This window comes from Gobius niger (assembly GCF_951799975.1).
Source record: "Gobius niger genome assembly, chromosome: 20".
NCBI classification, from domain to species: domain Eukaryota; kingdom Metazoa; phylum Chordata; class Actinopteri; order Gobiiformes; family Gobiidae; genus Gobius; species Gobius niger.
Window position 1 is genome coordinate 1,136,208 of NC_136871.1, and position 24,137 is coordinate 1,160,344.

At 40.7% G+C, this 24,137-nt stretch overlaps 1 protein-coding gene across 1 annotated transcript in view; it reads right to left on the reverse strand.

Annotated features, from left to right (window-relative positions):
• grip2b (glutamate receptor interacting protein 2b) overlaps positions 1–24,137 on the reverse strand; it is a 411,537-nt gene that overhangs the window by 78,268 nt on the left and 309,132 nt on the right. Inside the window, exons 8-13 of the mRNA XM_079579372.1 lie at positions 21,301–21,448; positions 17,535–17,704; positions 14,929–15,087; positions 13,015–13,161; positions 12,732–12,918; positions 4,871–5,016 (exon numbers count right to left, since the gene is read on the reverse strand). Coding sequence (XP_079435498.1) covers positions 4,871–5,016; positions 12,732–12,918; positions 13,015–13,161; positions 14,929–15,087; positions 17,535–17,704; positions 21,301–21,448 — 957 coding nt within the window. The remainder of the gene's footprint in view (positions 1–4,870; positions 5,017–12,731; positions 12,919–13,014; positions 13,162–14,928; positions 15,088–17,534; positions 17,705–21,300; positions 21,449–24,137) is intronic.

Here is a 24,137-nt window from a genome sequence, read left to right on the forward strand (position 1 = left end):
CGGACGTTTTACTCCTCGTATCATTACGCCTCACAATATAGTCCCCCTCTTTATTTGCTTATAAAATCCACATGCTACATTTCTGTGTAAATATACTTCGCATGAAAACACTTGACGTAACTTTATTTAAATAGGGAACACGTGGAAGAGCTTGGTAGCTTCTATCGTGAGCTTTTTTGGAGCTATGTGACATGTGGGAGAGGCTGCGTATGTGTGAGCGCACGGACAAAGACCAGACGGGGATATATTAACTCGGCTAAGGTTAGGTAAGAACATATCTCAGTATGTAAAACGGTGGCCTGTTCCTTTAACACTTTTGAATGAAATAAAAGACAATGAAGGAGAAAATATGTCTGAAGCCAAATACCAGCATTCTTTGACCTTCAATGGTTAAAGATAACCGTTGCCTTAAAGGAACAGGCCACAGTTTTTCCACACTGAGATATTCTAACCTGAGCTTAGACGAGTTGATGCGTACCTGTCTGGTCTTTGTGCGTGCCCTCAGTCACGCAAATAGACCAAAGACGTTGTTAGCGTTCAGCCTCTCCCAGCATATTCCTATAGCTCCAAACTGGGGTGAAGTTAGGAGCGACCGAGCTCTTCCATGTTTTCCTTATTTAAATACACTTATGTGAAAAGTTACACGATCCATGTATAGTTACGTAAGGCAGTGGTTCTCAACCTGGGCGTCGGGACCCCCTACACTACAAAAAGTGAATATCAAGCATTGGCTTAAATGACTGGAATTGAGGAAATGTTTCTTGTTTTGAGCGGTTTTCACTCATTTAGACACTTTTCCTGATCGGACCGAGTTTGCTTTGCTTGTTTGAGGACATTTCAGACCAGTTCTAGGGTAAATCTCGCTTGAAATAAGAAACGAGTCAGAAACGTCTCAGAACAAGTGAAATAATCTGGGACAAATGCCCAACAACTTCTTAACTTTTTGTCATTTTTTTGTCAAATTTTTGTCATTTTTTGGTCAAATTTTCATCACATTTTTGTCATTTTTTGTATTTTTTTAGTCAGTTTTTTGTCATTATTTCGTCATTTTTTAATCAAATTTTTGTCATATTTTTGTCATTTTTTTGTCAAATTTCAATGACTTGAATTGAGGAAATGTTTCTTGTTTTGAGCGGTTTTCACTCATTTAGACACTTTTCCTGATCAAGTTTCCTTTGCTTGTTTGAGGACATTTCAGACCAGTTCTAGGGTAAATCTCGCTTGAAATAAGAAAGTAAAATTGCCAATGAGATAAGAACAACTTTCTTTCCCCATTGGCAAAGAAAATGACCTGAAATAAGGACGAAATGTATCGAAACGAGTCAGAAACATCTCAGAACAAGTGAAATAATCTGGGACAAATGCCCAAGAACTTCTTAACTCGTCAAAACAACAAAAATCTGGATTATTGTGCTCAAATTGAGATGTTTTTACTGATCTAGTTAAATACTTTTTGCAGTGCAGGGCAGGGGTGTCCAAAGTGCAGCCCGTGGGCCAAATTGCTGAATCGGTTCACATGATCAGAGCTGGTCCTTTTTATTTAATATGTAATAATTCTACACAATTCTAACCTGACAACGAGCATTTTATTGTGAGACAGAGCTGCATTAAGGTTTTAAGCATAAACAAAGGCATGAGGCACAATTTAAACCTCTGCTACTCGAAGGTTTCGTTGAACTAAACACCCACCCATGGCCCTTTACCCCGCGTACGCTCAAATATGTGGCCCCCCATGAAAAAAGTTTGGACACCCCTGCCCTAGGAGGTCGCCAGATCATGTAAATAAAATATACATATACATTTTATTAGCGTATATTATAATATTTTATTGTTGCATGTGTGTTGCTGTTTTACCACAGTGCCATTATCTGTTCGTAATTTGATGAATTTTATTTTGGCCATTTTGTTTTTTTCTTTGTTTTTTAAGAATCATGTCGGCTAATGTTTCGATTTCTCACGGTGTGACCCGGGCGGGGGGTCACGAACCCCTTTAACTGTTTTAATGGGGGTCGCGGCTCCAAAAGGAAAATAAGCACAGACAGGGCGAACCGGACCGGTCTTGTTTCGCCCTGAAGGTTCTTATTTTCCAGATAATGACCAGCGTTCTTATACGGACATTTGCCAACTGAACACACACAACAGAAACTTCACACACTTATATCAAGGCCGAAAGGTTTATTCAATGACTTCTGCGGCAAATAGTTTGTTGATGATTCCAGGCCGTGTGGCTAGGCTAGTAGCAGCAAGGCTAGTAGCAGCTAGGCTAGCTACTTATTGCTAGCCTAGCTACTTAGCTGAAGGTGCATTTAGAGGAATGGTGGTGAATCTCTTTCATCCACTCTTTATTCTAGTGCTCACGACCATATCCACGCTATGGAGCACAAGTTCACAAAACAGAACAAAGTAATAACCATGTGGTCACTCAGCCTTTGCTCTGACCGGTCCCGTCAGACCTCGGAAGCTCAGCAGGAAGGGCCTGGTCGGTGCTTGGATGGGAGACCGTTTAGTAACACCAGGAAGCCTGAGCGAATGTAGTGAGTGAGTGGTTGGTGGAGGTCGGAGGGGCCGATGGCGCAGACTGGTTGCCTCGCTTCTGTCAGTCTACCCCAGGGCTGCTGTGGCTACAATAGCAGCTTACCACCACCGGGTATGGAATGAATGAATAATGCAATGTGAAGCGTCTTTGAGTGTCCAGAAAAGCGCTGTATAAAACCGATGCATCATTGATTGACTGTGGAATTCTTCCGCAGTCAATTATTGGTTTTCATGTTCTTTATTATTATTCCTCTTCCATCTTTTTCCCGATTTTCTCCAGCTTTCAGCACCTTCATGCTTTGTGCAATTTATGCAAGTTATGCATCAAAACGTTCCGCATGTTGAGGAGAAGGTGCTGTTACTTTTGGGACTTCTGCAACTTACGTTTTTTCCGCAATCGGCCAAAATGTCGGAGTTTTTTCCCATTGACTTATAATGGGGCTGCAGCAAATCCATGCTTTTCTGCACTTTTTTCTGCACTTTATGCAGGTTCAGCTTCTGCAACTTGTGGGTTTTGAGATTGAAAAATTGTCCTTCTGCAGTTTTCCAGTTTTTTTATACGAGAGTTTGAAATTTTTGCATTGGTGTGTATGTGGGAATCCAGCCAATGGGGAAACTCCAGGACTTTCAGCCATTTGTGCTTCTGCCAATCAAGCACTGAGGCCATTTCAACAGTTTGACCAGTTTATGGAATATACAAGTTTATGCAACATTAATAATTTATGCAAAGTAACCACTTTATGGGATTTAACCAGTTTGTGCAACTTAAGAGTTTATGCAAATTAACCCATTCATGCATTTTACCACTTTATGCAGTTTATACAGTTTATGCAACATGACATTTTATGCATTTTACCAGTTTATGCAAATTAGATTATGCAAATTAAGCAATTTGAAGAGTTTATGCAATTTCTGCATTCGCTTCCCGCATTTCCGCAGTCAATCGCAATGGCGCAGCCAATAACCGTTTTCAAAAAGGAACCAAATTTACTAATTACTTGATGACTTTCATTTTGCATTAGTGGAATAAGTTTAAACATTGAAGTCTTACATAAAATTTAGGCAAACATTTTTCTCTATAAATGACGTCAGCGTTTGAACAAACAGTAAATGAAACTCTATCATTGCAGAGATTACAATAACGACATTTCCTGTCCATATCGGCCACTACTTTTGCAAGTAGATTATTTCCAGTTCGTATATTCCCCGTTACTGGGTAACAGACTCCTGTTCCCCCAACTTCTCTCTCAGGGACTTGGACAGAGACAGTGTCCTCGACCACTACTCTCGGAGTGATATGAAAGACCTGTATTACAAGCACGAACTCCATTACCATTGGCAGCGGTCAGTGTTTTCTGCTAGAGGACTGAAAAAATAATGACCGCTGCCAATGCAACGGTAGAAGGTTGGAAAATCCCATTCAAGTCAATGGAGCGTTCTACTGCATTGTGAAGAGCCGCAGACGGCACATCACAGAAGGGGGCGTGGCTTCGCCGAGGGGGAAAGTAGAATCTTTAGAGAAACATAATTTTCCCTCTTTTTAGCCATTTTCTGGTGAATATGAACTTATTTATCACATAAATAAAGTCAAGTGTAAATCAGGCTCATATGGATATTTTCTCACAGCAGATTGTTCAGTAGAAGTGAAAAAACGGCAGTTGTAGCTAGCACTAGCTAACCGTTAGCATTAGCCCGATGCTAACATGTAGCATCAGGTTAGCATTCTCTGTTATTTATGTATTTATGGGCTGTTGAACCACTTTGCTCCCCCCCATGTCTTTGTTTCTTTATTTAGTAGAAACTATATTCATAATTCAGCATTTGTTAAAGTAGTTTTTGAATAATTAGAGAAAATTTACATTTTTTCAAAATTGTTTTCCCCCTTAACTGTTTTCAAACATGACCATATATGGGCGATTCCAGAGATGCCGTCTGTATCTATGATAAACAAATGTAAATAGGGAAAACATGGAACAGCTTGGTCGCTTCTTACGTCTCCCAAGTTTGGAGCTGTAGAAATATGCTGGGAGAGGCTAAATGCTAACAACGTCTTTGGTCTTTGTGCGTGCCTTTAGTCATGGAAATAGACCAGACAGTTACGTATCAACTCGTCTAAGCTCAGGTAAAGAACATATCTCAGTTCGGGAAAACGGTGGCCTGTTCCTTTAAGCTGTGAGAACATGCAAGAACCCCCAGAGTTCAGTCACCGCTTGGAGGACTGCACTCGTAGGATCGGGAACATGAGCTTGGACGGCGGTGAGAGAAGTCCTTAAACTGAAAGCGCGGACGGACAGTTGTGATAAACACTGTGAAGGACACGGCCCTCGTGACTGACCTGCTACATCGAACTCGATCTCCAGCGTGACCTTGTTGGTGAGCGCGGCGTCTCGGAGCAGCTGGTTGGCCTCCTCCAGCGTCCCGTCCTCCGTGGGGATCCCGTTTATGGATAAGAGACGGTCGCCCACCTGCAGGAGCCCACACCTGCGGAGGACACACGGAGGACGGCAGCTTCAGCGCCTGCACTTCACACAATTACAAAAGTCACTTCCTCGGGGCAATTCTGAAGAAAGAAAGTGGTTTCTGGAGTCTCAGCAGTGACAGGATCTTACTGACTGCTGTATATAAGGTTTGAAACTTGCTTTTGTCACATTCAGACCCACAGAAGCGCTTTCGACTGCTTTTTTCGATGCATTTAAACTTCACTAATGTTCATTTTTCACACACGTAACATCCCAGTCATATAAAGGTCAATCAGTGGTTGTATTATACGCATGAGCAGACCTGTGCCCAAAGGGAGGTCCAAAGTGCTCCAACCCCAGACCAGTGTTAATTTTGACAACATATATTTGACAAAAACTTTTCAATTTTAGTCTAGTTTTAGTCGACTAAAATTGCAAGCAAGTTTAGTCGACTAAATTTCAGACTAATTGAGTGGACTTTGCATTGATAATATTCATTCTAATCATATTTAATGTTGTTCCTCTGCTTCATGTTTCTGCTCCACATGAACAAAGCTCAGAGCTGATCCTTTAAACATGATCTGAGGCTCTTTCAGACGCTCAATACAAGTTTGGATGATTTTAGTCTCTCCAAAAAAATGACAAAAAAATTGGCCAAAATGTGACAAAAAATGACAAAAAAAATGACCAAAAAAAGACAAAAAAATTACAAAAATGTGACAAAAAAATGACTAAAAAATGACTAAAAATGTGACAAAAAAAGAAAATTTCATCCCCATTTTTACTCTAGTTTTAGTCGACTAAAATTGCAAGTAAATTTGAGACTAATTGAGTGGACTTTGCATTGATAATATTGATTCTAATCATGTTTAATGTGGTTCCTCTGCTTCATGTTTCTGCTCCACATGAACAAAGCTCAGAGCTGATCCTTTAAACATGATCTGAGGCTCTTTCAGACGCTCAATACAAGTTTGGATGATTTTAGTCTCTCCTTTTCACTTTTATTTAGTCTGATTTTAGTCGACTCAAATATCTGGACATTTTAGTCACAGTTTTAGTCTCACGAGAAACTTTTAATTTAGTTTTAGTCCAATTTTAGTCACAAAAATATCACTTTGACTAAAATTAAGACTAAATATTTTAGTCGACGACATGAACACTGCCACAGACCACTTCAGCCCTGGGTCTGGAGTGGTTTGTTTGTTTTGTGTTTGTGTTTGTTTGTTTGTTTGTTTGGGGGAGTAGGGAGAAGAGATGCAACACACATCTGCATTATGATTCAGATTAGAGAGAATGCACTGGAGCAAATGGCACAAGCCTAAAAGCACATTTATTACTGTATATTTAACCAAATCAATACATGTTTTTTTCTGATCTGTGTCGTATTCTGGGAGAATCGCTACTTAATCGCTACTCACACCTGGATGGAGGAGGTTGTGCAGTGAGGATGCTCTTTTTTGACTTCTCCAGCGCCTTCGATGTAATTCGATCTCACCTGCTGCAGGAGAAGCTCACCGTCCTGGATCACGGACTACTTAACAGGCTGCAGTACGTCCGCACGGGAAGCTACATCTCCAGCACCCTCGGCTGTAGTGTAGGAGCCCCACAGGGGACCGTACAGTCTCCTGCTCTGTTCACACTCTACACGTCCCATTTCTGTCACAACACCACAACCTGTCATGTGCAGAAGATTTTGTGGTTTGGGCAAGGAGGAACCAGACAGATCTGCTCCAAACTGCACAATAAAACCGGTTGGTCTGAGCTCATGTGTGTCCGTGTGCAGGCCTGTCACGATAACAAATTTGAAGTTCGATACATTGAGGCAGGAAAGTACTGCGATAAACGATATTATTGACTCATTCGATATTAGATACTGTCGACTCTCAGGCTTATACAGCGAATAACTGTAAACCTTTGTTCTAAAAGTGCATCATCATGTCCTAAAACACCACACAAGCAGAGCCGTGGGAAGATGTTTTAGTTAGGGGGCGCTGAGAGACAAAATTTACCCCCAAAACGCTTTTTCTGCCCATGTTTCCTATTTATTAACCTCTTTCCTTCCGCCTTAACCGAGCGCAGTTTCTCCAGTTCGGCTTTACCCAAATGTAACAAGTTCTCACCTGGTGCTTACAGCCTATTAGAGCAGAGTAACGCCTCATAGTGAAGACATACAAAACACATCCTTTTCCTCACATTGCTGTCTCGTTGTTGTCACTTTTTCACATTGTTTTTCATCTCATATTTGCCAGAGTTTGACACATTTTTGTTGTTTTTTGTCACATTTTTTATAGTTTTTTGTCACATTTTTATTTATTTTTTTGTCACATTTTTATTTATTTTTTGTCACATTTTTATTTATATTTTTGTCACATTTTTTTAAAAATTTTTGTCAATTTTTTATAATTTTTTGTCACATTTTTTATAGTTTTTTGTCACATTTATTAATTTTTTTGTCACTTTTTTATTGTTTTTTGTCACATTTTTTATTTATTTTTTGTCACATTTTTATTAATTTTTTTGTCACTTTTTTATTTATATTTTTGTCACATTTTTATTGTTTTTGTCACATTTTTTATTTATTTTTTGTCACATTTTTATTAATTTTTTTGTCACTTTTTTATTTATATTTTTGTCACATTTTTATTTATTTTTTGTCACATTTTTATTTATATTTTTGTCACATTTTTATTGTTTTTTGTCACATTTTTTATTTATTTTTTGTCACATTTTTATTTATTTTTTGTCACATTTTTATTGTTTTTTGTCACATTTTTTATTTATTTTTTGTCACATTTTTATTTATTTTTTTGTCACATTTTTATTGTTTTTTTGTCACATTTTTATTGTTTTTTGTCACATTTTTTATTTATTTTTTTGTCACATTTTTATTGTTTTTTGTCACTTTTTTGTCGCTTCCTTTTTTTTCTTTTTTTTTTACACTTTTTCCAATAAGCTTTTACATTTGGGTAAAACCAAACTGGAGAAAGTGCTCTGTTCCGGTGGAAGGTAAGAGGTTAATATTGCTTTCTGTTCCCAAACTACCCACCGGGGGGGTGCTGCAGCCCCCTCAGCACCCTGGGTTCCCACGGCCTTGCACACAAGCTGCAACAAACATGAAATATAATGTAACTCAATCTGCATCACTTAGAAATCAAAGTTTTACAAAGGAAAAATATGGGGGAAATACTGAAAAATGTACAGACAATAAATATCGAGCGTTTATCTGTTATTTTATGAACAATAAGTCGATGTAGTAATGATCCTGCGAGGCCTGTCCATGTGGCCCATTTTAATATTCACATTCAGACACTAAGAGAACCTTGTTACTTCCTTAAATACCTTCCTCAGTCTCACAGGAAAAGACTATTATTATCTCTTTAGCATCTTCACCGACGGACTCCATTTTCCATTATCTGTGTTTTAAGTAATGACTTCACTGCCGCGCCCTGTTATCACCCACGTTTAAGCCTCTAAGTGGGAGAGCAGAGGATCCCAACGAGGAAGATTTATTTATAGCATGAAAAGCGCTTCGGTTTTTGTGCTTGAGAGAAAGTGGTTGGGCCATTTTGGGATCGGCTGACGAGTGCGCTTAAGGGGAGACACTACAGGCAAAACTCATTTTTTTTCAGTTTTCAGGTTTTGGGCCAAATCTGTCTCTGAACATACAAACTTTCACCCGGAAACAGAAAATATGCCTAATCTTCACAATAACATGTTTAAATATTGCGCTGATTCAATGTTCCCCCATAGACTTATATGGGAGAACACAATTTCAAGGGCCTTTTTCTCCAAACACATGTTTCTGTCATTGTGGCGACACTATGTCCACGTCAGTCGGACCTAAAGACTTCACATTTTCCAGCCTTGGACTGAACGATATTTGGAAGATTTTTTCAGAGGGATTTTTTATTATTTAATCCCTTAAGCCCCATTTATTGAGTTTTGAATGTCAAAAAATAAGGCGAGAATTACATTTTTACATTTTTTTTTCACTAAAAAACAGCTGATTTTAAAACTAAACAAGAAATCCTAAATCCGCTCTGAAAACGTCTTGGCAACTCATTTATCAATAAAATGAAACCATAAATTTGAATGTAGCTCTGTCCATTATTCAGATTTCGTCGTTGAAAAGATGGGAAATTTGGGGCATTTTTAGGCATAAAACACCTTGTTCTTATATGAAAAGTTAAAATGACAGAAAACTTGCCATGTATTTTTTTCTCACATTTTTTGTCACATTTTTATTCATTTTTTGTCACATTTTTTTTTATTTTTTGTCAATTTTTTATAATTTTTTGTAACATGTTTTATTGTTTTTTGTCACATTTTTATTTATATTTTTGTCATTTTTTTTTATAATTTTTTGTCACATTTTTTTATTGTTTTTTGTCACATTTTTATTGTTTTTTGTCACATTTTTATTCATTTTTTGTCACATTTTTTTTTTTTTTTTGTCAATTTTTTATAATTTTTTGTCACATTTTTATTGTTTTTTGTCACATTTTTAGACATAAAACACCTTGTTCTTATATGAAAAGATAAAATGACAGAAAACTTGCAATGTATTTTTTTCTCACATTTATGCCAGTGATCGACAGCAACAGTTTCAAATTGATATCTGTAAATATACATGTTTTCCCTATTCACCTGCAGTGTCTCGCCTTAAGTAAATCATAACTGTGTGTAATACTGGGTGTCGCTTTTCCCCCAGACACAGAAATGCTCCGTCCTTTCTGGAAGTCAAACCCGGGACCTGCTCGCCGCTCACCACCCTCTCGATACTTAAAACCTTTCCGTTGCTCTCTGTTCGTCCGTGGCTTTTTGTTCGCTCAGCGTGCCGTGTTTGGATTCGCCTTTGCGCTTAAATGGAAGCTACTTATCGATGGGTTAGCGCTGGAGGGAAGAGGCTAATTAAAGCTGTTAGCGTGGGCGCTAATGGAGACGCCGCAGGCCTCCGGGTAAAAGACAGAGAGAGCGTCCCACAGAGACATGCATAGGAGTTTTAACAAAAGACTGTTTCCATTTTGTACCTCATCACGCGGCACATCTGTAGTGGCTTCATTAGTGTGTTCAGTGTGAGAATAACAAGCAGCCAAAGTGTTGAGCTGTTAATCATGGAATGCACTTTTATCAGGGACTGGGACCAACAGAAAGAGGTGCAGAGCCGTGGGAAGATGTTTTAGTTAGGGGGCGCTGGGGGACAAAATTTACCCCCAAAATACTTTTCCTGTGCGTAAATCCTGTTTATTGACCTCTTAACTCCCGCCTGAACCGAGAGCATTTTCTCCAGTTCAGCTTTACCCAAATCCTGTGGGCCAGAGTAACGCCTCATCTGAAAGACCGACAAAACTAAATGGATCTTTTTCCTCACGGCAGATTTTTTTTTCATCGCTTTTTTTGTTGGGCAGTCGTCTCATTTTTGTCACATTTTCAGGACTTTCTTGTCACTTTTTCGTCAAATTATTCGCTTTTTTTGGTCAAATTCATATCTCTTTTTCATTCTTTTTGTCCGCAATTTTTCATCAAATTTCTGTCAATTTTTGTAATTTTTTTGTCAATTTTTCATTAATTTTTTCTCACTTTTTCATCAAATTTTGTCATTTTTTGTACATTTTTTGTCACTTTCTCGTCAAAATTATCGCATTTTTTTTGTCAAATTCTTATCGCTTTTTCGTCCTTTTTGTCCGCAATTTTTCATCAAATTTTTCTCACTTTTTCATAAAATTTTTGTCCATTTTTGTAAAAAATTTTGTCACTTTTTTGTCATTTTTTGTACATTTTTTGTAAATTTTTCATCAAATTTTGTCAATTTTTGTAAATTTTTTGTCACTTTTTCGGCCATTTTTTCTCACTTTTCATCAATTTTTCGTCACTTTTTTTGTCACATTTTCATCCTTGTTTTCGTCTCAGTTTTGTTGCTGTTTTCACACCTTTTTTCCAGAGGCTTTTGGATTGGGGTAAAGCTGGAGAAAATGTGCTCGGTTCAGGTGGGAGTTAAGGGGTTAAGATTGCCTGCTGTTCACAAACTATCCACCAGGGGGTGCTGCCGCGCCCTCAGCACCCTGGGTTCCCACGGCCTTAAAGAGGTGGCAGATCTGACGACAGCTCGGTAAATCCTGTGTTTGGGATTGAACTCCACAACATGTATGACGGGCAGTGACACATGACAGCGCACAGATGTTTAAAATCACTCATCAGGCAGTTACTTTGTGGCAGCGAACGCCTGATGAGCTTCAGCACCACGAGGAAGAGAATTAAAACGTTTGCTTTATCTGTGTCCGTGAGACCCAGCTGTATTTTGGCAGTTGATCAAACGTTGTTATTATGAACAGGGCCGTGCAGAGAGCTACAGAGGGGCAGGGGCTCAAGAATCACCCAACCCCTCCTCCCGCGACCCCTGACAAACCGGCCGTTCCCGCTCCTCTTAAATTCTAATCACATTTATTTCAAATCCATTTTATTTATTTTATACAGAAGTAAAAGGAGCTGTACAGGAGCTAAACATATAGATTTGGAGCCAACTGCTGTTATTTTTTCAGTTTATTAATACTATTTCTTGCCAGTATCATTTGCTAGTGGGGTATTTTGCATCTGCCCCAGGCCACAAGGGTCTTAGCAGCGCCTCTACAGAAACACAGACTTTCACACCTGTCTCCCTTCACGGCACTTTCGCTCCTCCAGCAGGGGTCTCCTAGTTATTCCTAAAGTCAACAAAAGGACTCATGGTGAGGCGTCTTTCCACTATTACGGCCCTCGCCTCTGGAACGACCTGAGGAGGAGCTCAGACCTGAGGAGGAGCTCAGACCTGAGGAGGAGCTCAGGCCTGAGGAGGAGCTCAGACCTGAGGAGGAGCTCAGGGCTGAGGAGGAGCTCAGGGCTGAGGAGGAGCTCAGGGCTGAGGAGGAGCTCAGGGCTGAGGAGGAGCTCAGGGCTGAGGAGGAGCTCAGACCTGAGGAGGAGCTCAGACCTGAGGAGGAGCTCAGACCTGAGGAGGAGCTCAGGTCTGCAGAGAACGTTCATGTTTTTAAGAGCAACTCAAGACCCACCTTTTTAGCTTAGCCTTTAACTGACTAATCTATTTATTTAATCCTAATATAGAAAATGTATATAATGGGAGGTTGTCACGGGCGCATTGTTTTAAATGTTATCACTTTGTGATAACTTTCGGTATGAAAAGCGCTTTATAAATAAAGTTTGATTGATTGATTGATTGATGTCTCTCTCTTCTCTGGGCTGTGGCTGAAAACAGGGGCTTCAGAAAAGAACACAAACTATTGAGAATGTTTGGCCGTGATTTTGGGTTTAATTTCTTCACACCACCGTCAACCCTGACAGACTGACGCTCGACCAGACCCAGCGGACTGCCCTTTGGCAGCTGAGGACCCGGATCCCTGTCCCTGCTCTGTCCCGGAGTGGCTGTCCCCTCCTTCCCGCCCTGAGCCACTGCCAGACCCCGACCTCCGTTCGAGGTGGGCCCCTTCTGTTCCGGAGCCACCGCTGGACACTGTTCTCCATCCAGGGTGGGCTCCTCTTGTCCTGGGGCACCATACTCTTCTGCAGATACACCCTTTCTTTGCAAATTGCTGCTTATTTATTCCCCTTGGTGGCAAAAACAAATCTACTCTCATGCTAAAAAATCAAGTCCGGCACTGCAGCATTATTACTTCATTACAAACTCAGAGACAGAAGTAAAGTAAAGTTCCTGACTCCCCCCCCCCCGGCAGCTCATGTCCTCACCGTTCCGCAGAGCTGTCCGGCTCGATGAACCTGATGAGGGGGGGGGCGGACAGGGTCTCGGTGGCGAAGATTCCTCCCTGGAGTTGAACCCCGAACCCATTGAGAGGGTCTCCGCCCAGAACCACCTCACTGGTCTCCACATGGACCACCTGACCTCCCGGGCCCACCGAGCTGGACGACAGGGACACTGTAGAGAAGAAGAAGAGGAGATTCTGATAAACACAGACCATCTTTTCCCTCGAGTAACGCTACAGATGTTGTCAGGCGGGGGGGGGGCACGTACGTGAACTCTTGTGCTCTTTCTTCCTCTGCCGCCTCTTGAGCAGCGAGTTGCGGGGGCTCATGGGAACTGCAGTCCTCGGCAGGGTGCTGGAGGCCTGGCTGCCAGAGGTGGTGGTGGAACTGGACGAGAAGTTTACTGAGACCAGCGCTGGAAACAGAACAAAAGAGGGACAAATTGTAGTTTGTGACCTCATGACTGGGGGTGTGAGCTGTAGACGGACTGGACCCCCATTATATCTCTAACCTTGTGAGCCCATAGACCTCTGGCCACACCACCCATGTTAAACTTTGTCTTGGACTTGCCATGCTGTGGTAGGTCCAAGACACATTGTGATCCGAAAGTCTTGTTTTACATAAGAAGAAGAAGAAGAAGAAGAAGATCTTAATTTCTATAGCGCCTTTCACAGACATGGTCACAAAGCGCTTTACATGAGACAATTGTACATTCACTCCATACTCGATGGTGGAAAGCTACGTTTGTACACTGCAAAACATGCATAAACATCTCAATTTGAGCATAATAATCCAAATGTTAGTTGTTTTGACTGGTTAAGAAGTTGTTGGGCATTTGTCCTGGATTATTTCACTTGTTCTGAGATGTTTCTGACTCGTTTCGATACATTTCGTCCTTATTTCAGGTCATTTTCTTTGCCAATGGGGAAAGAAAATTGGTCTTTTCTCATTGGCAATTTTACTTTCTTATTTCAAGTGAGATTTACCCTAGAACTGGTCTGAAATGTCCTCAAACAAGCAAAGCAAACTTGAGTGAAAATCGCTCAAAACAAGAAACATTTCCTCAATTTAAGTCATTTAAGGGGAGGCACTACAGGCAAAACTCATTTTTTTCAGTTTTCAGGTTTTGGCCCAAATCTGTCTCTGAACATACAAGCTTTCACCCGGAAACAAAAAACATGCCTAATCTTCACAATAACATGTTTAAATATTGCGCTGATTCAATGTTCCCCCATAGACTTATATGGGAGAACACAATTTCAAGGCCTTTTTCTCCAAACACATGTTTCTGTCATTGTGGCGACACTATGTCCACGTCAGTCGGACCTAAAGACTTCACATTTTCCAGCCTCGGACTGAACAAGATTTGGAAGATTTTTGCAGAGGGATTTTTTATTATTTAATCCCTTAAGCCCCATTTATTGAGTTTTCAATTTCAAAAAATAAGGCGAAAATTACATTTTTACAAAATGTTCCACTAAAAAACAGCTTATTTTAAAACTAAACAAGAAATCCAAAATCCCCTGTGAGAAAGTCTTGGTAACTCATTCATCAATAACATTAAACCATAAATTTGAATGTAGCTCTGTCCATTATTCAGATTTCGTCGCCGAAAAGATGGGAAATTTGGGGCATTTTTAGGCGTAAAACACCTTGTTCTGATATGAAAAGATAAAATGACAGAAAACTTGCAATGTATTTTTTCTCACATTTATGCCAGTGATCGACAGCAACAGTTTCAAATTGATATCTGTAAATATACATGTTTTCCCTATTCACCTGCAGGGTCTCGCCTTAAGACAATGCTTGATATTTACTTTTTGCAGTGTAGCTTCAGCGCCCCCTGGGGGAGACTGTCAGAAGCGCTTTCGCGACTACACACGTCTGCGCCAACCTCTGACACCACCGTACACTCACTCACACATCATTCATCCTGGCCTATTGTACATGTTTTTAGTGGTAGGGGAAACCGGAGTACCCGGAGGAAACCTACGCAGACACGGGGAGAACATGCAAACTCCACACAGAAAGACCCGTCCAGGTGGGAATCGAACCCGGACCTTCTAGCTGTGAAGCGAGAGCGCTAACCACTGCGCTACCGTACCGCACACAGAAGAAGAAGAAGAAGAAGAAGACAGACTAACCACTCAGCCACAGTAACATGAGCACATGCAGTACCCACATTTGCAGTAGTCGATGGCGTGGATGGTGTTGTTGTTGGAGGCGGTCCAGCTCTTGTTGAGGGTGGAGCTGGGGTTGAGCAGAGTGGTGGAGTTCTGGGGGTGACAGTAGTTCACACAGGGGTCCCACGAGTGAGGGTGGTCCGACTTATGCACCTTTACTGGATAAGATAAAAGGATAGAAGACAAACAAAAACACACATTGATCACAACTGTACATAACACAACTGCTCACAATGGCATTCAGGGCTAAAGGAGGAACATTTTCAATATGAAACAGTCGATGAGAGTCTTGGTCAATCACAACTGTCATTGGTCGACTGCACTTTTTGGATCAGTTATGATGGTCTGTACGAACACACATGTACAGACCGTTTTTGTCTGAAATGCTTTTCAAACATTGAGGAGTTGTTAAATCCACCAGTTTTTTGAGACTCAACACAAATACAATGCACACATCCACACACACATACACTAGCCTGGCATCCAGACTAATCTCCGATGTTTATTAATGAATAAACAGGAGACTAGTCTGGCCCCTGTCGTAGAAAAGCTACTGCTGGAGGCGGGACAAATGTGGGACAACCGAAGCGCAGCAGCCAATGAGAACATGGCGGATGTGACGACAGAAATAGAGATGAGAAAGTTGTATCATTGGGACATTAACGATGGCGCTCCTGCCACACGGAGTTCAGGAAATGACTTCTGTCGTTTATGTCAGAAACACTTAAGAACACAAGCAAACAGGGGCATTACGTGAAGCTTGTGTTGAAAAACTACAAAACAAAGGCGCAACAACGTGACGTTCAGGGAGCTGCTCTGATTGGTCGGTCGGCTCCATATCGCTGCATCACTTCCTTTGAAAGCGCGAGTGTTGCCAGAGCCTCTTCTGTAAAGAGGCGGAGTCTGGTTGGCGAGATTACTCATACACACGAGATTCAAGTGCATATCCAGACCCAGACCAGCGTAAAACATTTCCAACAGTAGTAAACAATCAAAAACAATGACAAAACAAAACAAAACATGCAGAACCACAAAGACAAAAAAAAGGAACCAAGTAAATAAATCCATTAATATACATGGATAAATTCTGGACTTTTGAGCGCAGCTGAATAAGCCGCATCTGTCCAAGCGCCATCAGCGCACTGGAAACACAGGACTTTTCTCTTCGTGCTCGGTCAAATTTCCGTTTAGAAAAGTGTGTTAAGAACTACGACTATATTGTTCTTTAAACACGCGTGTGTTCAGTCAGGCCAAGACGCCGCCCGCACAGCGACTCCTCCTCGGGAGTTTAACCGTGTTCAGAGCCGCCCTCCTCGGTGTGTTTGTGCTCACGGCCCCGGGCTCGATCACCAATCCACAATGGCTTCTGACGCCCACGCTTCGCTGGACCATCCGTAATATTTCAACGGTGAGAATTAAACGCATTTATTTTGCACCAGAAGCCACATTAGCTATAGCGCGGGAGGGCGTGACACGATATTAAGTATCACCATAAAAAATCTATAAATTATCCGTACCTTTGTAAAAGCCAAAAGGTTCCAATTGTGTGTATAGAGTAGCGGCTTATAGTCCCGAATACACTGAAACTGCAGATACACAAACGTCAGTGGCTCTGGCTAAAGACACTTGGAAGATCGGTGTCTTTCTCCACTTCCTTCCTTCTCTTTCCGGAGCAAATAAAATGAGGACCTCTGCATAGGTGCAACAGATCCTTCACCACAGTGGACGGCACTGAAGCCAAAGAAAAGAAACGGCGCTGGATGTACCGTAAATGCTCTAATATAGTCCGGGGCCTTTATTTACTCAAGGGCATCTGGACCAGGCCTTTATTGGAACCAGGCCACAATTAGAGACAAACCTTTATTTCTATTTGAGCAAAACGGACGACCAGGAAAACGAAGAAAAACGAGATTTGTGTCCATTTGCACCTAAAATATTAGGTTCATTTATTAATGAACATTTCAAACCCTCTCCCAGCGGCTGGAACATTGACGCCTTTTATTTTGTCGGGACAACAGGAAGTGTTTCGTTGCTGTTAGCGGAGCTTTGACATCAGTGTCACTGCAGGTTTCTGTTTCGTTTTTACCGCGGACCGGATTATTTGTTGTTATCTCGTGTAAAAGGCGAGTTTAGACGGAGCGTTTGTGTTTGTGATCGATCATGAGACTGACCCGAGAGAAGACGAGACGCTCGCGCTGATGGGAGGAGTTATTTTGAGGCGTGGGACTGACCTGCACACGGAGCAGCTGGACGTGCTACTTCTGTCAGAGACCCGGCCGCTAATGGAATACAGGCCAGTATTAGAGAATTTACGGTATACACAAATGTCAGTGGCTCTGGCTAAAGACACTTGGAAGATCGGTGTCTTTCTCCACTTCCTTCTTTCTCTTTCCGGAGCAAATAAAATGAGGACCTCTGCATAGGTGTAACAGATCCTTCACTACAGTGGACGGCACTGAAGCCAAAGGAAAGAAACGCTGGGTGTATGTGAACAGCACATGTAGAGCAGCAGAAGGGAGTGAGCTGGAGTTCAAGATAAATGCTGTATTTCACTGTTAAAGTACGAGCACGTGACTCATTCGTGATGCGTGTCGTGTCGTCCCACCTGTGTCGTGCTGCTTGGTGCTCAGCCTGGTCTGGTGTGAGGGCAGGATCTCCAGCTTGACCAGCTCTGTGGTGCTGGCCAACAGCTGCGTGGCCTCCAGGACGGTGCAGTGCTCTGTGGACGTCCCGTCGATGGACAGCAGGTGGTCCCCGGGGTGAAGGGCTCCACACCTGAGGAGAGAGAGGCAAACCACAAACCATCAGTCACAGACATCAGGGCACCTCTGCTCAGACTCCACGAACCAACCCCCGAAACAGCAGAAGAAGAAAACGATGTCATCAATGTAGGGCTGCTCGATTATTGAACAAATAATAATCACGATTATTTTTGTCATAATTGAAATCACGATTATTCAAACGATTATTTGTTGCCTTTAAAAAAATCCATCAAAAAAGTGACAAAAATCCAGCAAAAAAAAGACAAAAATCCATCAAAAAAAGACAAAAATCCAGCTGAAAAATGACAAAAATCCATCAAAAAAAGACAAAAATCCAGCAAAAAAATGACAAAAATCCAGCAAAAAAGTGACAAAAATCCAGCAAAAAAAAGACAAAAATCCTTAAAAAAAGACAAAAATCCAGCAAAAAAGTGACAAAAATCCAGCAAAAAAGTGACAAAAATCCATCAAAAAAAGACAAAAATCCAGCAAAAAAATGACAAAAATCCAGCAAAAAAGTGACAAAAATCCATCAAAAAAAGACAAAAATCCAGCAGAAAAATGATAAAAATCCAGCAAAAAAGTGACAAAAATCCAGCAAAAAAATGACAAAAATCCAGCAAAAAAGTGACAAAAATCCAGCAAAAAAAAGACTAAAATCCATAAAAAAAGACAAAAATCCAGCAAAAAAGTGAGAAAAATCCAGCAAAAAAAAGACAAAAATCCATAAAAAAAGACAAAAATCCAGCAAAAAAAAGACAAAAATCCAGCAAAAAAGTGACAAAAATCCATCAAAAAAAGACAAAAATCCAGCAGAAAAATGATAAAAATCCATAAAAAAGTGACAAAAATCCAGCAAAAAAAAGACAAAAATCCATAAAAAAGTGACAAAAATCCAGCAAAAAAAAGACAAAAATCCATAAAAAAAAGACAAAAATCCATAAAAAAAGACAAAAATCCAGCAAAAAAGTGACAAAAATCCAGCAAAAAAGTGACAAAAATCCATCAAAAAAAAGACAAAAATCCAGCAAAAAAGTGACAAAAATCCAGCAAAAAAAGACAAAAATCCAGCAAAAGAATGACAAAAATCCATAAAAAAGTGACAAAAATCCAGCAAAAAAAGACAAAAATCCAGCAGAAAAATGACAAAAATCCAGCAAAAAAGTGACAAAAATCCAGCAAAAAAAAGACAAAAATCCAGCAAAAAAAGACAAAAATCCATCAAAAAAGTGACAAAAATCCATCAAAAAAATTACAAAAATCCATCAAAAAAGTGTCAAAAATCCATCAAAAAAGTGACAAAAATCCAGCAAAAAAAAGACAAAAATCCAGCAAAAGAATGACAAAAATCCATAAAAAAGTGACAAAAATCCAGCAAAAAAATGACAAAAATCCAGCAAAAAAATGACAAAAATCCAGCAAAAAAATGACAAAAATCCAGCAAAAAAGTGACAAAAATTCAAAATTAGAAAAAAAATTGAAAAAATTTTTGAAAAAAAAAATGTGAAAAAAAAATGTGGAAAAAAAAATTGAAAAAAAAAATTGAAAAAAATAAATAAATACAAATTATAATCGATTTTTTTGCGATTATGCTAATTTTGTAATCGTTTACTGTTGTAATCGAATTTCGATTAATTGCACAGCCCTACATCAGTGCATCATCTACAACTGAAGCCTTGTATCTTCTGGGCACCGCTAGAGCCTTTCCATCATTTTCTAACATGTGTATCAATTGAAAGCTGTACATTGATGTGCAGCCTGTTGTGGGAGAGACGTTGAGCTGTTTTTCATGTCAAACCAACAGAAAATGTAACATTGAGGATCTTAAAACACGACATTACGGATGCGGCGTCGTGAAACGGGGATTATGCAAATGGCTCTTTTGTTGCTAATGTTGGCGGCGTAATGGTACATTGTGCACTGCATTAAAACAGACTTATGTGGGATTTATGTAAAATGTTTAGGAGTCACTTTCGGAGGAGCTCGGGAAGAGGGGCTATTAAAGACAAAACGCTTTCACGAATCTTATAAACCGTATTGTGTCGAATAAGATAAAAAAAAACATGCTAACAAAGTGATACTGCTGTAGCAAACACCTCCGTGACTAATAGGAAACTTCACATTTTATGGATGTTTAGAACTTCTTGATCCAAACAAATCAAGCCACCGACAGAAAATGTGAAGATCTCCACAAAAACACAAAACCGAGCCTAAATCAAACATATCTGTCCAGACATTTGTGAAACAGTGCAATGTGAAAAAACAGAGCATAACATTGACCTATGGCTAAAGCCCCGCCCCCTTAGCAATTGTTCTTTAGCTCTGGCTAGAAGTGGAATTTAAAACATATCATGATACACTGTAATGAGTGTTTCCTTGAATAAAAGCAATACAATTGAGTTAAGTGGTTGTATTTGCGTTTTTGCTTTCACACAACTTATTTTTCAACCTCTTCAGGGTGCTCGTTTTGGTCCTGGCATTTGGATGTAAGGTGACACCAGGGGGCGCCTTCCAACCTTCTCAGTGTAAATGTGAGTTGACTTTCTTCAGAGTTAGACTTTAGGTCAGACACATGAGTGACAGTAACATGAGGCTAAATACAGTGAGCTCTTTGTTTGCAGTAAAAAGTCTGAGGCCTCATTGCTCTTCAGTCACAGACTGAGAAGTGAAGAAGGAAGTCATGGAGCTTCTGCTTTAGACAGAACTTCAGACTCTGCTGCATGTAAGAGTCATATCATGTTCTGAAAAAAAATATTTACTCTCATTCTAAAACAAACAAACCCTAACATCTGTATCTGCTGTAGAGTCATGTGTGTCCCAGTTCCTCTCAGTCGTGGTGGACCATGACAGATGTGGACAGGACTGTGGTAGATCTACTTTTACTTTGGAGAAAATAGTTACTATAGAAACTGTTGTCAAAGAAATGAACCTCATGAGCTTCTTCTGTAACATCTGTCCACATCAGTCCTGCCGCCCCCTTGTGTCACCTTGTGTCCAAATGCCCGGACCAAAACGAGCACCCTGAAGAGGTTGAAAAATAAGTTGTGTGAAAGCCAAAAGGCAAATGGAACCACTTAACTCAATTTTATTGCTTTTATTCAAGGAAACACTTATTACAGTGTACCCGCGGGAAAGACGGCCTTTCTACGCGGCGCAGCAGCTACTTCCGGGTCGCCCCCACCTCGCAGACAAAACATCATATAATAAACATCATGCGGGTGAGTTTTGTCATTTTTATATCTGACATGAAAACTAAGATGTAAAGGGAGGAAAATACTGTAGTTAAAATCTCCACTTCCACCACTGCGTGAAAAATCAATACTTTCACCTGCCGTGTCTCGCCTTAAACTACTAACAGGCTCGTTCAAAACTTTGCGCTAGTTTTAATATTTATTTTGTGTTAGCCGCGTTAGCCTCAAGACAAAAACATCCACCGTTATGAACACGGAGGTTTCTCGCTGTCCTTTACCAAATCTTAAGCTATCGTTTCATTTCTGTGGGACCTCCTTGTTTTTAATGGGAAGAGATAACGGACAGGAAGGTCTGGTTTACTGTCCATGTGCCACTGAATACGCACGTGCTCCTTCCCTGATGTGTACTCCAGCTCACCTGTCCACCACACTTCCCGCTTTGACCCGGTCGATGATGATGACTTGCTTGTTCCGGTGCGCGCTCGACGTTAGCGTGATGCCTAGCGTTGCCCCCGGCGACTTGGCGATCTCCACCAGCAACGGGCCCGACGCGTTCGCCACCGTGTCTGCAAAACAGGACACGCAGTATTTAACAAAGTACTTTCCAAAGTCCCTCCCGTCTTACGCCTCACGAAGAGCGGAGCTGAAATCACCCCCAGCCTTCCCCGTGCGTGCGGTAAGAAAACGTCTTTAAACCAGCGGATACGGAGGCCGGGGGGATCCGCGCGGTGCATTCTGGGTATAGTCTGAATGGAGCCGTTTAGCTTAAGCTGAGCCAGAGGCAACAGTAAAGTGCAAGCGCATCAAAAACACTGCAGCCATTTTCATTTAGAGTTTAAAGAAGCGGGAGGACTCTGGCCTGAAGCGCAGTGTTAGTTCTGCAGTGGGAGTTAGAGCCTCGTCTGCGCTGGCTTTAGCAGCTCTAGGCTTAAGGGCCCATATTCTGCTAAATGTTCAGATTGTAACCGTGGTTATAATAATGTTCCCTCATGGAGGAGCCGGCAGGTGTGTTTCATCTCATTCACGTAGGAACGTTCTCAAGTAGGCAGCTGCATGAGAGTGTTTTTTTAACCTGTTTTGTCTCAGTTCTTGGATCTTGGCGTTTGGTCACATTTGAGCCCCGCCCACTCTGAGTCTCTGTGATCTGATTGGCTTCAGAGTCAGACTTTAGGTCAGACACTGTGAGCGACAGAAACATGACGCTACAAGTGTGATCTTTATTTTGAACAGAAAGTCTCCGGCGACACTTCAGTCACAGACCGACAGGTGAAGAAGGAAGTCATGGAGAATCTGCATTAGATCTTTCATATTTCTGCTGGATTTAAGAATAAAAGAGTGCAAGTGTGAAAACCCATTGTTTATAATAGAAATGAAGAAAGAAAATCTCTCAACTGTATCTGCTGTAAAGTCATGTTTGTCTCATGTTACAGAAGAAGCTCATGAGGTTCATTTCTTTGACAACAGTTACTATAGTAACTATTTTCTCCAAAGTAAAAGTAGATCTACCACAGTCCTGTCCACATCTGTCCTGGTCCACCAGGACCCACCACGACTCAGAGGAACCGGGACAAACATGACTTTACATCAGATCATATTTATGGATATTTTGTTTAACCATTATTTGCATCAATGTTGTGAGTGTCTTTAATAAGTTTGATTAGAATTATTATTTCCATTTTATTTGATTTCCTACATACTTTCGTTTTAGACTTTACAGCACATGTATAAAGTTGTGTCCAAAGCAGAAGCTCCATGACTTCCTTCTTCACCTGTGGGTCTGTGACTGAAGAGCAATGAGGCCTCAGCCTTTTTACAGAAAGTAAGTATATATAATATAATAATATATCAGCCTCATGTTACTGTCACTCATGTCTGACCTAAAGTCTCACTCTGAAGAAAGTCAACTCACATTTACACTGAGAAGGTTGAAAGGCGCCCCCTTGTGTCACCTTGCATCCAAATGCCTGGAACATGACAGCGGGTCCCATACGGGCTCAGGTATTTTAATCCTAGACCTTTCTGTCCAATCAAAACAACATCACACAGTGAAGTGTAAAGTGCTTTATTTATCTATTAGTTTACTTTATTAGACACCATGCCAGAATGTATGGGCTACTAGAAGAAGATCTTTATTTATACAGACGGCATCTCTGGAATCGCCCATATATGGTCATGTTTGAAAACAGTTAAGGGGAAAACAATTTGGAGAAAAATCTAAACTTTCTCTAATTATTAAAAAACTACTGTAACAAATACTGAATTATGAATATAGTTTCTACTAAATAAAGATACAAAGACATGGGGAGGAGCAAAGTGGTTCAACAGCCCATAAATACATGAATAACGGAGAATGCTAAGCTGATGCTACATGTTAGCATTGGGCTAGTGCTAACTGCAACTGCTGTTTTTTCGCTTCTACTGAACAATCTGCTGTGAGAAAATATCCACATGGGTCCGATTTACACCTGACTTTACTTATGTGATAAATAAGTTCATATTCCACCAGAAAATGGCTAAAAAGAGGGAAAAGTGTGTTTCCCCCTGGGTGAAGCCACGCCCCCTTTATGACAAGATGGCGTCTGTATCGATCTGTTCTTATCCAGCGCTTTACAGCCGGGAGCCACTCATTCACACGGTCACTCATGCACCAGCGTACACAGACACTGGAGACAAGGTGAAGTGTCTTGCCCAAGGACACAGCGATAATGTGCACCTGCAGGATGTGGGATTCAAACCCCCGACCCTCAGATCAGGGGACGGCCTGCCCTACCAACTGTGCCCCAATTCTAATGCAATAAAATATACAGCGATGTTCAGTAGGGCTGGGACAAAGTAACGGATCGGACGTGGATTACAATACTTTGTGCTGAAATACCAAATATCAATACTTTTTCAAGTATCGCAATACTTTCAATACTTGTGTTTGGAGGCCTTTTTGTCCTGCATTCCTTTGTTTTCCAGTAACAGCATAAAGCTACATTTTGTGTTAGTGCATTTTTTGATCTTAAAACTGTCAGATGGCATTGGGTTTATAAACTTTGGACACATGACACATTTTGAGGTAAACATATTCAGGGGCGTAGCACCAAATTCTGGGCCCTGGGTACAAACCATCTTGGTGGACCCCCCCCCATATGAAATTCACATTTCATATTCTATGTTCTTTAACCACATAGCAGTGGTTTAGTGGTTTGACAGTGCAGTTCATTTATATTCTATTATAACTTTATTATATATACCCTAACGAAGTGAAAA